Here is a 17,977-nt window from a genome sequence, read left to right as displayed (position 1 = left end):
ACAGTATCCACACAGAATTGTGTATAAAAATAAATAAGCTCAAAAGAAGGACCTGGAAGGCTCTGCTATGGAGAAAACTGAACAGAATTCAGCTGACTGGCTTGGTAATAACTCTCTGAACTGCTGAGAGGCCCCTTCAGTTCCTATGTTCAGTATGGTTGAGATTTCAGTCTCACTTCTGTAAATGGTGATATTAATCGTTCTCTAATTTACCACTCTGTGTGACGAGGATGGACCTGAGATAGTGTCTCAGGAAGAAGATAAAAAACCACAGAGTTGTTAAACTCAAATGCAAAGACTGGGGATTCAACACTATACTTTATGCAACAGCAATTCACATTACCATTTGGTCAGATTCTTTCAACAAAACAAAAGATGCACTCACATGTATTAAAAGACAAATTTAACTGCCATCTGTATCAATATGTTAATGTGCTCCAATCACATGTTTTCATGAAAGTTTAAACATAAAATCACCTTTACGATCTGGGCCATGTGATCTGTTCCCTGCCATGTCAGATTATACCCCGTGAAGTTTACTGTCTTAAGAGTGATAGAGTTCTTTATACCTTGACAAATAACTAAAAGGAAAATAAAAACCCACACACACAATAAGATGAAGAGCCTATACATTTGTCAATCTTGATTTATTTGCTTTTCTTGAGTCAATTGGAGGTTTATAGCCACATTCTTAAAATCATTAACTGCAATCTTCCCAAACAGGTAATTGATGAACTGATGCATTCTAAAACTTGTCAGTAACGAAGTGTTATTCCAGTTTACAGCAACAGTTTAATTCTATTTCGGTACTAAAACTGAATACACTGAATACTGCAAACTTTATTCCCAACCACTCAGTAAAGTACTACATACATTTGAGACAAAGGGGAAAAAAAGAAAAACCTAAAAAGCCTAAGACTCTTCTGATTTTCATTTCCAATGATACATGCCAATCTTGATGATCAATCAGCGACTTAAATGTCAACTATAAACCCAGTATTTTATTAGCTGCTATGCAGTATAAGAGCAATAGAAGAGAGAGGACCTCAAACCCTCTGTTCCCTCAAATTGAAAGGCAGGCTTCCTGACCCCTCCAGACCACTACTGGACACAGGGAACACACACTAATGTTTCAGGACCCCAATCAAGAGTCACCTGCTTTGTGATTACTTCCATGACACACCCTCACCAACACCATTGAATTTGCTGCTCCTACGGGACGTTACATATATTTCCTATTTTAACACATACCACAGTGCAGTATAATTATGATTGCAGATACATGTTCTAACAATTTAAAGATCATGATGACTTTTTTGCTCTTTATATCTTGCTATTTCCCTTCCCATATTTCTTGAAGAGAAACCATAAAAATATAAACAAACACAAAAAACAGAAAATATACAAAACATGTGGTTTATGGCTTAACACAGACTTAAGATTAATTCTGACAGTATCCAGCATGACAAACTTCCATGGTACAAATGAGAATGGACCAAGGTTTGAGCAGGTATAGGAGACAATCCAGGCATGAACAACACCAAGAAAAGGTAGACAGGAAGTAACGTGGTGTGTAGGAAATCACGAGACCAGTCTGATGGGAAGAGACTTAAACAAGACTGAAACTCACTTTCTAAACCTCCATCTCCAATTGGACAATTCGCAAGACACAGGTGCCCCAAAGTGGCCGATTTATTCAATCCCTTTAATGGGGAGGAACAGTTTAAAATTTTACCCCTTTAGTTTGCCCCAAAAGCAACTATCAAATGTTGGCAGGACACAATGAAGGCTTACCTTTGTTAACATAGTTACGTCTCTTTCTCTCACAACTAGCCCACTTAGTTCCAGGTTCCTTAGCGCACCTGACGCACTTACACAGCGTCTAAGAGCTTTACACAACTGGAAGGTCACATCTTTATTTCTCATTGCAGGAACACAACTTCTGGAAACTTTATTTCTGTCAGAACCTAAAGCAAAATTATTGTAAAATGAGTGATATAAACCATACATTTTATCACCGTTAAACAACTAAAAAGAAAAAAAGCGTCTGCTCTGTGCTAAGGATTAGAAACCACTCCTGCCCTTAAAGCCTCATTAAGGAGGGACATGTGTAAACTCAAAATTTCAATCACATGAGATAAAGAACCATAACCTTTATGCACAGAGGTTCCTATGGAAGCTAAAAGTTATGTCTGACGGCTTCATGATAACCCTGAAGTACAATCGAGAAAGATGAGGCTATGCAGAGTTGGAGGAGGAGGTGCATTAACTGCAGAGGGAGCACCTTTGCAAAGACACTCAAGCCTGACTCCTGCTGGGCACTGCAGGTGGGGATGACTAAAGGCCAGGGGTCCAAGTGTGAGAAGGGACAGAAAATAGAGATGTTGGTCGAATCAAGCCTGGGAGAGAGCATGGCTTGTATCCCACAGGTGATGAGGTCCGGGGCTACCACTGGCTGAGTAAGGGTGCCTCCACTGATTAGCAAAAGGCACCCCGCTGCTGAAGGACCAGTTAGATAAAGGGAGTGATCACAAAAAGCTTCCCTTCCTCAGGGCCAAAGAGCCCCAGGAGGCTTGGTAGAGCACAGTTCAGACTACACGCCTCTGGGCAGAGCACACGCTGGGCGGCTAGTATGCACTAACTCTGTGTGGGCAAGCCATTAGCAGCATTATTTTAGGCGTTATCTTTTCATGTTAGAAGATCACTCAACCCCAGTAGGCAGATGAACTTAGAGGAACTGAGTCCAGGGGCCGCGAAACCACCCAGGAGCTTCTGCCATAGTCCGGGCAAAATGCAATGTGGATGAAGAAGCAAATTTAGGAGGAGGCCAAAATCTACAAGCTAGCCCCACTGGATGCAAGACATGAAGAAAGTTCAGTGAAGGAACTCTGAAGAGAATGGGCTCTGCAATAAATTTTTCTTACAATCAATGTAAAATATTAGGCAAAATTAAGTACAGTGGCCTTCCAGCTCTAATTTCTTTTGATTTCTAACTTATTACTCTGGTTAAGTAAAGTCCCTTCAGAGGTGCGGAACAGTTCCTACACCTGAATGGGATGCAAAGAAAAATCTAATTTCTCTTCACCAGGGGATGAGTTGAACTGTTCTTACAGAAGAGATGACACATGGTGTGAACCCCAGATCCTAGAAAAGGGCCAGGCTCACGATAAGTATTCAACTTTTTGAAAACAAATGAACAATCATTTCCTCTCCTAGATCTTAATGCCCTTTCTCTGCTGGCTACTTTCTTTCAGCTTATAAACATCCTCAATATACTCACTTTAAAAGCCCTCAGACCTATGATTCTTTGGATCTTCTTGTGGGTAACCTAAGTATCTCCCATGCCTTCAAATACCTGTCCTCCCAAAAAGCTCAGATCTGTACCTTGGGCCCAGACCTGTCTACCAGGCCCCTCTAAAGCACTGAAGATGAAGTAAGATCCTCTCCCCACCCCCAATCCCTTTCCTACTGTGCTCTGTATCTCACAAAAAGATGCAGCTGTAAACCGTCACCCACACTTGCTGCCCTTCCTTTTCTAACTGGTCACCAGGCCCCACCCATTCTCTCTCGGATCTGCAAAATCCATTTCAACCTTTTATAACTTAAGTGGGACCCTTAGATTACAATTCACCCTGCACCCAATCAAGTGCCTTCCACATGGAGGTCTGAGTGAGTCTCTAAACCAGAAGTCCATCTCACTGTTCTTTAGGGTTTCCCACAGCCTTTAGGATAAACATCTAAACTTCTGACAGGACAAACAAGGCCCCTTTCTGTTGGGCCCCACTAGGTTTCCAGTATCAACTCTCATTTCTTTCCCAAACACTGAGTTCCAGTCCTGTATCTTAGTTTTGCCATATTTTCTTATATTTCTCCAACTTTGACACACACTGCTCCCTCCTGCCACCCCAGGAGCTTCTACATATCCTTAGAAAGGATGGCACCTCCTCCAAGAAGCCTACCCTGAACTTTCCCTTCCAAGATTCTGTGCTCTGCAAAGGGGAAACATGGGGGGGGAGGGATAAGTTAGGAATTTGGGATTAACATATACACACGACTGTATATAAAATAGGTAATCAACAAGGACGTACTGCATAGCATAAGGAACTCTACTCCATATCCTGTAACAACCTGTATGGGAAAAGAATCTGAAAAAGAATGGATATATGTATAATGGAATCACTTTGCTGTACACCTGAAACTAACACAATATTGTAAATCAACTATGCTCCAATATAAAATAAAAATTAAATTAAAAAAAACAAGATTCTGTTCTCTGTAACACCAGAACTCACTTCTTCCCTAGCACTGACTACTGTGCTTGTGTTTACTTGCCGCCCAGTAGAAGGGGACATTACCTAGGGCAGAAGCATCCTCTCCAGCAGCGCTTGGTTCTGACAACTCATTCAAGTGCCAGGATACTCTACACACATAACCTGCTTAATTAATTCTAAGAACCCACAGAAAGGGTGGTTTTTAATGTCATTTTACAAGTGTGGGGATTGTAGTGCAAAAGAAACCTGCCCAGGCCACAGAGAGCATAAACTCTGGAATTCAAACCCTAAGCTGCCTTCACACCAGTGCTCTTTCCACTGTATGATAGGACTATTGAAAAAAAATTTTTTTTTCCTGAGCCCTGTTTTAATGAAAAGGAAATGAAGCTGGGATATATCAATTTCCTAATTGCTTTGGCGTGTACCAGGCAAAGTCATTCAACAGACCAGGTAACATCTGTGGAACAATGAACCATGCTCCAAACTGTGCTAAGTGTTCTACATTGTAGAGTCTATAAGCATTAACAGAGTGCGACCTTGTAACTGCCACAGAGAGTGACCTTGTAACCGCCACAGAGAGTGAGTCCTGTTAAGCCCATGCTACAGATGAGAACACTGAGACCTAGAAGCCTTAAGGCACTCGGCCAGGATCACCGAGCCGGCAGGAGTCCTAGGCCACATGCCCCGTCTAGTGCACGCACACCTGGGCACTGGGCACCGGTTCTAGTGCCCATCCTCCACTTTGTACCATCTAAAACTCTGCTTCGCAGCGCCGACACGAGAGCCCCTGGAAGTGGAAAGTACAAACCCGTCTCGCCAAGCCATGGCTGGAAGAAGCTCTGGATACAGATCGCGGGCAGAGGGTGCTCAGGGGCGGCGCCCAGTCCACCCTGCGCAGGTGGTGGGTGTTGAAGTCCGGCAGGCCCTCCCACAGGGAGGCGCCCACGGCGGGCAGAGGCACCGAATCCTGCAATGCACACAGGTCCTCACAGCGCCAGAAAAATGTCGGCTGTGCTGTCGCGGCACAGCTTCACTCAGTGATGATGGGCCGAGCGTGGCCTCGGGGACGCTGGCTGCACACAGGATGCCCACACACGCCTGGAAGACCCGGCTAGCCTCCTGGCCCCTCATGCGGCCATCTCAGTCCAGGGAGTGGTAATAAGGATCAAAGTGGTAAAGGTCTTGCATTCTTCTTCTTGCATTATTTCAAAACCGGCATCGCTGGCGTCAGGCAGTCCGGTAACTGGGTCCGGCGGACCGGTAATTGGGTTCATTTGCCTCTGCCTTATCTGCCTGCCATCTGCTTCCTGAAATGCAAACAGCTACACAGGGTGATTTGCTACAAGACAGTGCAGGGAGCTTAAGCACCAGATGCAGGATGTAATTTACACTGATAGCTAGGGAGTGATAGGAACAGGATGTAATTTAGCTTTGTGAAACTTACATCTAGTTACAGACAGTACAAATCAGTAACAGTTTAAATAAAACTAGGATCGATTAACACTTTCAGGCCAGTTTATGTGTCTTCTCTAGACTGTTCACTGTCCCCTTTACTTTCCTTATTTTCTGGAGAGGAAAAACTTCATTTCTATTTTTGCTGGAACACTATTATGCTTAGTGAAATAAGTCAAACAGAGAAAGACAAATAGGGTATGTTATCACTCGCATGTGGAATCTAAAAAATAAACAATAAATGTAACAGAAAGGAAATGAACGCACAGATGTAGACATCAAAGCAGTGGTTACCAGTGGGTAGAGGGAAGGGGGGAGGGGCAAGATAGGGGTAGGGGAGGGGATGAAGAGGCACAAACTACTATGCATAAAATAAGTAAGCTATAAGGATAGCCAATGTTTTATAATAACTTTAAATGGAGTATAATCTATAAAAATATTGAATCACTGGGTTCTAATATATTGTTATTACAATATAATACTGTAAATCAACTATACTTCAATTTAAAAAATGATCACCACAGTACGTCTAGTTAACATCCATTACCATACATGGTAGAAATCTTTTTTTCTTGTGATGAGGACTTTTAAGATCTACTCTCTTAGCAAATTTTAAATATGCAATACGGTATTATTAACTATAGTCACATCCCCAGGACTTATTTATCACTGGCAGTTTGTACATATTGACCACCTTTACCCATTTCACCCACCCTCCACCCCCTGCCTCTATGAGCTTTTTTAAAAATTCCATATAAAGTGAGATCATACAGGATTTTTCTTTCTCTGTCTGACAGATGGGGAAGTGCCTTAAGTCCCCCACTTCGGATGACATCTCCCTGCCTCACAAGTCTCAGTCCGGCTGGGCTAGCTTTGGCAAAGGGACGGAGCTGGATCAGGAGCCGCTGCTGCCATATCAGGATCAAGTTCCAGTTTTGGTCTATCATCCAACACCTAGCCAGACTCGCCTAGCAACACAGCTGAGAGGAACAAAATAGGATAGCTCAAAAGTATAGGCCTCATACAGCATCAGCCTAAAGGAGTTTATGACCCTGGAAGAAACGGATCAGAAAAAAGAATCCGGGGGGCTTCCCTGGTGGTGCACTGGCTAAAGTCTCTGCACTCCCAATGCAGGGGGCCCGGGTTCGTTCCCTGGTCATGGAACTAGATCCCACACGCATGCCGCAACTAAGAGTTTGCATGCCATAACTAAGGAGCCCACCGCCTGCAACTAAGACCCAGCGCAACCAAAAAAAAAAAAATCAATCAATAAAATAAAACAAATATTATAAAAAAAGATCCAGGAGTGTGTGATCTGTATGATGGACTTTGTTTATGAGAACCCAATTTGATTTCTGCTGTGTATGCAGGTCACCTGGGCTGTACAGATGACTGGCTGATGAGATCCTTCACATGCCCCTCCTGCATGGAGACAGTTGATGCAGCACTGCTTTTGTCCTACGAGACTAACTGAGCCAGTGTCTCTCACCTGACTTCAAGAGAACCATCATTTTTGGTGGTTTTGATCTTTTGTCGTTGAGCCCAAAGAGCGGGGGATTAGGGATTAAGATCATGCATGAAAGTTTCCTAAAAATTCCTGAACGGCTTCAGATGTTGCGGAAAAGTACGTGATATTTTAGAAATTCAGGGGGAAAAGTACGATGCTATTTTTATGTAAAGCCTTCGCCCAGTGTTTAAAAATATAATTGTATTTAGATCTTGTTATTGCTCCAGTACATAGGATTTGTGTAAAGTGTTACATTAGCTATAAATGTTTCAATTGTGTGTAGAAGATTAGGAGAAAGATACTGGTTGTTTTTCCTAAGTGAGATATCTTTCTTCTTCCCCATACCCAAATTCTTTTCTGAAGTTGCTGGCATTTGGGTCAAGGTTTTATTTAAAGCTACATTTTATAACACTGGCACAAAAAAGGTAGTTTTAAGCTTTTTTGCATAGTTCTTTTTTTTTTTTTTAGAATAAACATAGAGCATTTATTTTTTACTTTATAGGAACTCCACAAGTTAAGGTCCCATTGTTTTTTTGCTGTGATTGTTGTTACTATTGATGTTGCTGTTTTCTGTCTTTGCTGGTTCTTTCTAATCTACCATTTGTCGTTATTGGCATACAGTCATCTCAGGGTCACAAGATAGCTGCTGTAAAACCAAGTATCATATTCTAACAAAACAAGGAGGAAGCAGAAAAAGAGTCCCAATGGTCATTTTCCTAATGCATATTTATCTTTTTTCAGAGAAAAATATCATTCTCATAAGCACAATAACAGCCTTCCCCTAATTACTCATTTGCCAAAACAGACTGATATGACCATTCATAAGACAATTCATGGCAAAGAGGGATATGATAATGATTGCCTCAGCCTAATAAGGATTTATCCACGAAAGCTGAATGCTTCACTCCTCAAAGAAATCAACACTTTTCTACATACAAAACACAAGTCTCTTGAAGGGTTCTTCATAAGTGCATTATAGAAGAATTTAGTATGTCATAAGCACTTAAGGATTTGACATTCAACTGTAGTAGTATCCATGTTGGTTAATTTTCTTACAAGCCCCATGATGAGTTTGAGAAAAACTGAAAGAATTACAGTATCAGGTTCTATTAAATCCTTACATGTATCTTGCTTAAGTTTTGGTTCATTAATTTATATCCAACTACATAAAGCAAATTTGGAGGAAAAATAAATAAATAAATAAATAAATTAGATTTAGGTCTCCAAATATTTTCATAGGAAGATGTCCACCATATATTAAATTATAAACCAGAATGTCTAAATACTATACCATTAAATCACATGTACAGTCAGTGCTGTATATCCAACGGTTCCATATCCTGCAGACATGGAAGGCCGACAATACTACACCATTTTACATACGGGAGTTGAGCATCCGAGGATTTTGGTATCTATGGGGAGTCCTAAAACCAATCCCCTGCAGATACCAAGGGACCATTGTATATGCTTATATCTGCATTTTTTATGTCTCAAAAAATATGTGCTAAATTATTACTGGTGGTCACCTCTGAGTAGGGGGCAAAATTGCCTTCCCTTCCACTTCCTACATTTCTCTGACTGCATTTGTTGCATTCAGCTTACATTACTACTGTAAACAGAACAATTTAAACATGGTCTGCCTCTTGGGGTTGGCAACTCACCTGCAGATGTGGTAGCCAGTCCTGTTTAAACCATGGGTACAGTGGACACCAATAAGTCTGTCTATAAAACAGGGAATATGGAATTAAGTAAGCGAAGTAGATACACTAAAAACAAGTTATACAATTTTCTGAAGAGTAGCGTTTATTAGTTACCAAAACACGACCACTAACCTGAAAAGGAAAAACTCTGAAGAAAGAGTGTTTTTGCAGGAACGTACTATCAAGAATTAACTACTATAAAGTCAAAATTCATTGTCTCTGGGAAATTTTGCATAGCCTCCAATCAGATGCAATAGCGTGGACTGGAGAATGCCCATCAGGAACTGACCTGACTATAGAAAAAGGGAGTGGAAACACAAAAACAAAAACAGGCTACCAGAAGAATAGAATTTGTTTTTGAGTGAAACAAATGGAATGCCTTCAATTTTAATGCTCAATATTAAAAAGAACAAACGGTTTCTGAAGTGCTCTTGGGGTCCCAAAGCACTTCCATTCCTTCTCTCATTCACTGCTCCTCACATACTATGCGTCTATGTGCTTGTGGACTTCCCAGGTTAACTAGTATCGTTTTTATTTCACAATGAAAAAGTAAGGCTTGAGACGTAAGCCCAAGCTGCACAGCAGGCAAACAGAAAAAAGACTAGAATCGAGTCTCAGATTTTTCCAACTATGCCACAGTAATTCGTGGTCCAGCACTTAAAAAAAATTATATGAGAAAGTAAATATAAAACATCAACATGTAGCTGATCTCTGCAAAAGATGTCTGTGACTAGGTGGTGACTAGGTCTGTGACTAGGTCTGTGACTATGTCTGTGACTAGGTGGTGTCTGGCATTCGTCATCTGCCTGGATTACTACCGCCCTATAATTCTAACAGTCTCTTCTATTTCAACTGATCCTCCACATGGAAGATGTTATCTTTCTAAAATATAAACTAGGCTGGATTGCTCTGTTGCTTGAACATCTTCACTAAGCACAGAATAGAGCCCAGGTTGTTAGCACAGCATTGAGAACTCTTTATAAACAAATATCAGTCTGTCTCTCCAACTGAATTATAAGTTCAAACTATGACTTACAAGGACCTACATCATCCACCTCCCTCCTTTGCCCTGCCAGCCTCCCCTGATCTCATTCTCTACTGCCCTGCCCTCACTCACTTTCCCCTGTCCAGCCACACTGGCTTCCTTACTATTCCTCAAACATGCCAAGCACAGTCGTGCCTCAGGGACTTTGCACCTACTATTCCTTCTGCTTCAGAACACACCCTCCCACCCCATTTCCACTCTCCCAGAACACACCCTCCCACCCCATCTCCACTCTCCCAGATAGCCAATGGCTTGTTTCTCACTTCAAGGCTCTGCTCAATCGACATCTTAATAGAGGGGACTTCCCTGATCACCTACCACATTCCCTCACCTCTTCATCTTCTTTTGTTATTCTCCAAAGCATTTACCACCACTTCACACTCCATATATTGACTTATTTATTCATCTCTCTCCCCCACTAGAATGGAAAATACGTAAGGGCAAGAACTTTGTTCTCTTCCTACTTCCTAGAACAGTGCCTTCAACTTAGAAGGTGTTATACAAATATTTGCTGAAAATCAATGTATGACTTCTTTGCCCTTTCACACTACCCTCTAGTCACACCAGAGGCTGCCCCTCCAGAGCACAAGTTCAAGCCCTGTGCCTTCTGTACCTGTCCCCAATACCTGGGCTGTCCTTTCCTCATTCTGGCAAAATCCTCTTCCCCCAAGCCCAGCTCCAACGCTGTCTCCTCAGTCAGGCCTTCCTCAATTTCTCCTCTATATTCCTGCTGCACTTGATTCTTTTATCATAATTAACCCACTTATACTCACTACATGTTTCTCTTCCTAGATAACTGTAAGTTGCTACTGAACAAAGACTTCTACTCACCTCTGTATCCCCGTGCCCTAACAACAAACCTATAAGCCTCTCGGTGTTTACTGAAACAATTTATTTTCTGAGTCTCTACCAATCCTAGGGAATGCATAGTATAGTCTCCTCCTCATTATCAGTGAGCCTGGCACCTGTGGGAGGGCCTTACAGCAGAGGAGAGTCACCAATGGATCATAACTAAGGTCCTGAGACAGCAATGGCAGACAGCATGGTGAAGTTAGCCCACTCCATGCAGAAGACCCACAGAGGAGTCAGCATATGCAACGGACTACACTTGGTATAACATGTGAACAATCAAGGTTTACAAACGTGTTCTCATGCACTTGTAAGGATCTTCTAGCCCACGCGGAACAGACAGAACACACACAAAGGAGCCTGGAGGAAGTGAGTAGGCCGGCAGCTGTGCCCTAACATCTTAAGAGGGAACATTTCTGTGACTACAGTTTAAACAAATCAGATAATTTGCCTCCTTTCTAGACACCCTGGTTATCACAGGACAGGCCAAGCCTCTCAAGTTTTAAAGCTAAAGTACACAGAAGGTCTGTGAATAGGGCTTAAGATATTTAAGAGCTAGTACCTGCATTAAGCAACCAGGTTATAGAATGAAAATTTATCTTGAAATTCCAGTCTCTCCCTCTCTCTCTCGCCTCCTATCCCCTATCTTCCCACCTCCATCTCTATTCCTTCTCCCCTATTTCCTGTTTTATGTATATATGTGCATCATTTTATATATACACGGAATATTTACTGTCTGTTACGTTTATTTAATAAAGTGCACACTCCTCAGGCTAAATTTAGAAAGAGGACAAAATGAACACTTTCACATGGGCGTCAGTGGTGTTCCAAAGACAAAAGATTCCTCAGTCTTAAAACATGGCAAACACCATGTTCCTTCTGATAGTTAGATGCTAGAAAAAGGCAAGTGGATCCTTAAAATTCACACGCTATTAAGACCTACTATCAACAGAGTAGATCTTAAAGCGGAAACAAGAAAACACCAGCCTTTTAAGTTCTTCCTGTCTGAAGATAAGAATAAGAGGTGGTAGTGTTCTTCCTCACTTGCACCGAAGTGTAAAAGCAGCAAAAATATCTTAAACACATATATGATGAGGAAGCCGCTCTTCTGGTCCACTCTGTTTTGTTTTGCTTCTAGGGATCTGTCTCACTCGGAACCTTTGCTTTTTGTTTTCTCTTTTATATATGCTAAGAACCCGAGAGTCTTAACCTTTTCTTCCACCTCTCAACCAATAAATACGACAAAAGAACGTTTTAATGTTTTTATGTATTTTCCATTCAAATTTTTAAAAAAGAGATAAGTAAGCTAGCTCAGTTCATATTTCTCACAAAAATCACTTTCCAAACTAAATTGTTTGTGACCATAAACAGGAAAAACACCGTACTCTATTAGCACCATCTGACATTTCCACCTTAATGTTACCAAACACAACTTGACACTAATGCCAGAACTATTAAAAATGTTAAAAATCCCCAACCCCACTCAAAATGCATACCAAAGTTCAGGTAAAGGAAAAACAGAAACAAAAGCAACTCACCGTTATTTTTATGTTCTTTCAGAAACCCATTAACAGCACACTGGAATTTAAAACTAGCGTCGTCATCTGACACCTGATGCCCAATTGTACAAATTTTTAAATAAGGAATAGTTTCTGGTAAGTCCTATAAGGCAAAACCATGAAAATATGTATTATTTCCTTTGTAGCGAAAGAATAAAAAATTAATTAGAGAAGGCAGGATATAAACCAGGAGAGTACATTAAACTTAGTATGTCAGTCATTCTGATGAGAGCCATTTTTTCCAAAGCTGCTTTAACCAGTAATTATCACTTGATTTTCATTAAAACTGCAGAACGGACAGTTACCAGGCATGCAAAAGGAAAAGCAAATCTATATGAATGAATGCACATGTAACTCAAAATGATATAAACGGTTCTACCTACATTTATGTTCTATCTTACATTTCAAGGGCCATAAAGCGGCTGTGATTTAAGGAGAGTAGTAGAATAGAGTCAGAAGAACTTGGATTCGAATTAGGAAATAGAGGCAATTTCAGGCATTGTTGAGAACTGGTATTCTTGGGGTGGGAGAAAGTAGACTATCAATAGAAGACAGAAAAGGATAAGTGAAAATTCTCTAGTTCTGAATTTAAATGGAAAGTAGCAGTAGGAACATATGACATATTTTAAAAATATAAACAAACATACATATTTCCTAGCTCTGACCACTGAAAAAGTCTAGAAACAACTGATGTCATGTTAAAAGGACTCAGGAGTCACTGAGAAGCTCCAACTGGCCAAAGATAGGGCCTCAGTTAGAATAATAACTGTAACGGAGTCCACGGTGATAGGAGTAAATAAAATTTTACAAAACTGGTCACCACTGGAGGATATTTGTGAATCAACTCATTATTCTGAAAACTGTTAAATAAAAGAAGAGAATCATGCCTCTACAACTGGGCAACCAAACAGTTGATGAGGGGAATCTTCTCCTCATACAAATATACCCAGCTAATAAGTGAAAAAAAGAACAACAGAATTCACCATTCTTTGAAGCCTCAACTGAATTAATGGATGTAGGTATGAATCATCAGTGACTGCTAATACCACAGAAAGAGACAATTATACATGTCTCCATGGAAGAACACATCATCACCTATGAAACTGTCTTGCCAAAACAAAACATGCAAGCTTCATTCTGATCAACTACCAATTTACAGGAAAAAAAAGGATTGAAGAATATGTTACCAACACATGGAATGTAATCATCGACATCTAGATGGGACAAATTACCTGGTTTCTTTAAAATCAAAATTCAAGGAGGAAAAAAAACGTGAGAGAGACATGGAGGGAGAACTTATAGATTAAACAAGACTTCAGAGACCTAACAATCCACGGCAAAGTGTGGACCTTATTGGGATCTAATTCAAAATTCTTATAAACAATTTTTTATGACGTTTAGGAGACAACTGCAAATTTGAGCACTCCCTGGGTATTTAATATTAAAAAATGATATTAAGGAATAAAAGTCCAATATTTTACATGCACGTACCAAAAACGTACAGGTGTAATTACATGTTGTCTTGGAGCTGCTTCAAGATAATATGGAATGGGGTGAAACAGGTGGGCGTATAGATAAAACATGACAGCCATCAGTTGGTAAATAAGAAAGCTGGATGAGTTCATGGGTATACAAGGAACATTCACAGTATTTTTATACTTTTGTATATGGTTAAAATTTGTGATAATTGTTTAAAAACAAGACAACACTGTAGAAAACAGTTTGGCACTTTCTCAAAGGTTAAACGTAGAGCTACCGTATGATCCAACAACTCTGCTACTACCTACGCTGCACATCTAACAGAACTGAAAGCAGGGATTTGAACAAATATCTGTACACCAATGATCATAGCAGCATGATTCACAATACCTACAAGGTGGAAAACAACCAAGTGTCAATCAACCGTTGAATAACAAACTATGGTCTATATACACACAATGGGATTTTCTAAGCCAAAAAAGAAACGGCATTTCTTTACGTGCTATAACATGGATGAACCTTGAAAACACGATGTTTAGTGCAATAAGCCAGACACAGAAGGACAAATACTGCAGATTCCACTTACACAAGGTACCTAGAATAGGCCAATTCACAGAGACAGAAAATAGAATAGAGGTTACCAAGGGTTGGTGGGAGGGAAAATGGGGTTGTTACTGTTTGATGGTTACAGAGTTTTTGTTGAGGATGATGAAAAAGTTTTGGTTATAGACAGTGGTGATGGTTACACAACACTGTGACTGTACTTAATGCCACTGAACTGCATATTTATAAATGGTTAAAATAAATATGATTTATCTATATTTTACCACAATAAAAAAAAAGGAATAACAGAGCTGAAATTTCAATTCTTCCGAGAGTCAGTTTCATCATCTGTAAAATTAGTAATTGTAGTTGTCTATCCTCTGAGCTTAGTGCAGAGTAAGCACTCAGTAGGAGATATCAGTACTACTTCCACTTCAAGAGCAAAGGACTGCTGTGAAGATTAACTAAGTCAATGGATATGAAAGAACTTTCTAAATGACAAACTGCTCTACAAATATTAAAAGACATTAGGTGTTACTGTCTCCCAAGGCCATGGAACAGGTCAGAAGAAGGATAATTCTTTTGCACTGGAATGTCCTACATGGGCCAAGAGAATATATGGGTTTCTGTACTATATCAGAAGGCATTAGGAAAAGGAAGCATAAAACTTAGAGAACAATTGTCTTTTACAGTGATGCTTAAACATGCTCAGGCAACTGCTTAAAATAAGTGCTAAAGACATAATGGACATACCTTTCTTTCTTTTTAGGATACTACTGTAACTACTAAAAGTTTACTTCATTTTCAAAATATAGAACATGGAAGCTTACAGAATTTCTTAAGCATATCTAGAGCCAACTGCCAAATACTATAGTTCAATTCATATCTTTAATCTCATTTTGAAACAGCAATTACAGGAAACCACTAGCTTCCCTTTTTGAACCCATGAGAGAAGGCCAGGATTCACCTTAGCATAAGATGATAACTACTGAACTACTATGAATTATTACAGTATCAGAAAGGTCATTTTCAATTACGGCTTCCATTTACCTCTGGCTTATAACAGCGGCGAATATATGTTAAGTCAATAATCAGCCCAAGTTCTTCATTCTGTCCTTGGATTTTGTTAAGAAATCCAAGGGGGAGAAACGTTCTTCTGGAGCAAGATTCTTTTCAAAACTCTGTCAGAAAGAATAAAATAAGGAAGAACATATTTTTAAAATCCTTTACTACATTATCCATTTATTCAAAACCTGTGATGCTAACATATGAGATTCAAAGTAAAGTTTCCTCCTCTGGAGTTTACAAGCGATATTACAATCCTTTCTTCCAGAGAGATTAGACGGAAGAAAATAAGCTCACTTCTATATAGTTATTTCTATGTTTGTTTATTTCATGTTGGTCTCCTAACCTGACTGTAAACTCCGAGAAGGCAGGGACCACATCAATTTTGCCCACCACTGTATTGCCAGCTCCAAGCAGATTGCCTGTAAATAGACACATAAATAAATACTTCTTGAATATCTACCTATATAAAGGATGGCTAAATATTCTTTTATGTATTGGTTTATTTATGTACTCTGTTTGATTGATCTGTTTGGTTATTCAAGTGCCAGCAACACAATTTTCTTTTCAAATTAGTAGACTAGTTTTAGAGCAGTTTGAGTTTCACAGCAAAACTGAGCAATATGTACACAGTTCCCAGTTATACTCTCTCTCCTTCATCCCACACATCCTTCCCCATTATCAACATGCCATACCAGTGTGCTTCATTTGTTAGAATTCATGAACCAACACTGGCACATCATTATCAATCAAAGTCCATAGTTTACTGCATTCATGGTACAAGTAACTGACTATTTATTTCTAGTATAGTCATCCCCAAACATTTACATACTGAGATACATATTACTTTCTTATAAATTACTTTATTCTTTATTTATAGTTAGCGCATTCCATTGTTGTATTTTTAAAATTTTATTAAGTACAAAAGTAGGTTGTATTTATCTATGAATTCCATTTCTGGATAGTAAAAGAGGTATTAAAAAGTATTTGCTATAAAAAGGGAAAATGGAGTACGATGGGGTTGAGAGCCAGGGCTCTATATGGAGAATTCAGATTTCTGAAAGAATACGGTATTAACTTTTGCTTACCTTTTTTTAAGGAACTTTGAAAGCAATGAAACGAGTCCCAGGCATCCGCTGTTCAACTGGGAGATAGTCTTTCCACCTGTTAATATATTTTTTGTTAGGCAAATTTTATGTTAGGCTGTCTCCCTGCGTAGGATGAATGCGCCTTGAAAATGGAAATCATATCCCTCTAGGGTAGGTCCCTCTTCTTTCTGCTTTACATTTTGCTGCTCCACTTATTCAACCCCACCTAGTAATAACCTATACTTCCCTTGTTCCTGTTTTCCCATCTTGAAAACAGATAAAAGGCAACAAAACAATGCAAAGGTCTCAACAAATAAGGGATATCTAAAACCAGAGATGGCCAGAACTTCTGTATCCCTGATAAAACCTAGCCCGCTGTTGACTACTAAGGTATCATTAATACATGCGTGTTGACTGAAATAGTTTAAACTCAATTCTTCCACTTCACAATTTACTTTTAGTTCTTATACAAAACCTGATAATAAAATTCCTTAATGCTAGGAAACACAGTGAAGAATAATATCTGAACTGATTTTTGTAAGATTAGTTCGAAAATTCGGCGGTACCGGTGCGTTTTTTCACTCAAACTTAGTTCCAGTGACTATTACTCACATTTTCTGTGCCTAAACAACACAGCTTGAGGAACTGAAGGGGATTCCATCCTGGTAATTAAGGAGGGTCCCCAACACTGACAGTCCCATCTTAAAAAGCAGTCCCTCTGCATTTTACCCGAGGAGCAATGGCCAGAGCCTCCGTTTTAAAACGATGGGGAGAAATCAGAACATCACACACTGTCCCTTTCAGCTACTGTGAACTGAGCCGCGAGACGACCAGTACCCCCTAGCACAGCGCGGACGGGCCAGCGCGCGGAGGCAACAGTCACAGGAGACAGCACAAGATACGAAGCCCAGGCCCAGGGGCCAAGCCGTATTACCTTTCCGAGATGTGCTTTCCGCCCTTCCTCCTGGCCGACGAACGTCCGTCCGGAAAAGCCGCGACGCTGACCCCAGCGCCCACGGGCATGATGCCACTGGCTCATGCGACCCCCCAAGATGCCGCCCACCCAATGCCAAGAGTGCAAAAGTCGCCAACCCGGCGCCCCCGGTGCCAGCACAGGGCCCCGAACCACAAGCGCCCATGCACAAACGCACGCAGCTCGCCGGCCTCCTTCTACTGCGCATGCGCCACCGCGCGTCGAGATGACGTCATTACGCCGGCCGACTGAGACGCTTCCTTAGTAAAGAGGAGTCTGACGCCTGCAATTCCCTCCCTTGCCGTAAGATGGTAGCAGAGGTCCATTAGTTCGTGTGTTTACCCTTCAGAATTCCAATCATGGGACATGGAAAGTTGTCCCACTCTCCCAGTATCTTGTGTGGTTCTTTCAGATATTTCCCAAGTGTTTACATTCACACTTGTTAT

At 40.5% G+C, this 17,977-nt stretch overlaps 1 protein-coding gene and 1 pseudogene across 1 annotated transcript in view; one reads left to right on the top strand and one right to left on the bottom strand.

The window, feature by feature from the left end:
- The window catches only part of LOC132593306 (RING finger protein 11-like), a 32,754-nt gene extending 17,253 nt beyond the window's left edge, over window positions 1–15,501 (top strand). The window contains 3 exon segments of the mRNA XM_060293435.2: window positions 6,521–6,705; window positions 6,707–6,734; window positions 6,736–15,501. Coding sequence (XP_060149418.1) covers window positions 6,521–6,705; window positions 6,707–6,734; window positions 6,736–6,891 — 369 coding nt within the window. The 3' untranslated portion in view covers window positions 6,892–15,501.
- The window catches only part of LOC132593318 (centrosomal protein of 78 kDa-like), a 32,955-nt pseudogene extending 15,228 nt beyond the window's left edge, over window positions 1–17,727 (bottom strand).
- Between the last annotated feature and the right edge of the window lie 250 nt (window positions 17,728–17,977).

Source organism: Globicephala melas, unplaced genomic scaffold (assembly GCF_963455315.2).
Source record: "Globicephala melas unplaced genomic scaffold, mGloMel1.2 SCAFFOLD_564, whole genome shotgun sequence".
NCBI classification, from domain to species: Eukaryota; Metazoa; Chordata; class Mammalia; order Artiodactyla; family Delphinidae; genus Globicephala; species Globicephala melas.
The sequence above is the reverse complement of the archived record's forward strand: the minus strand, read 5'-3'. Positions and strand labels throughout refer to the sequence as shown.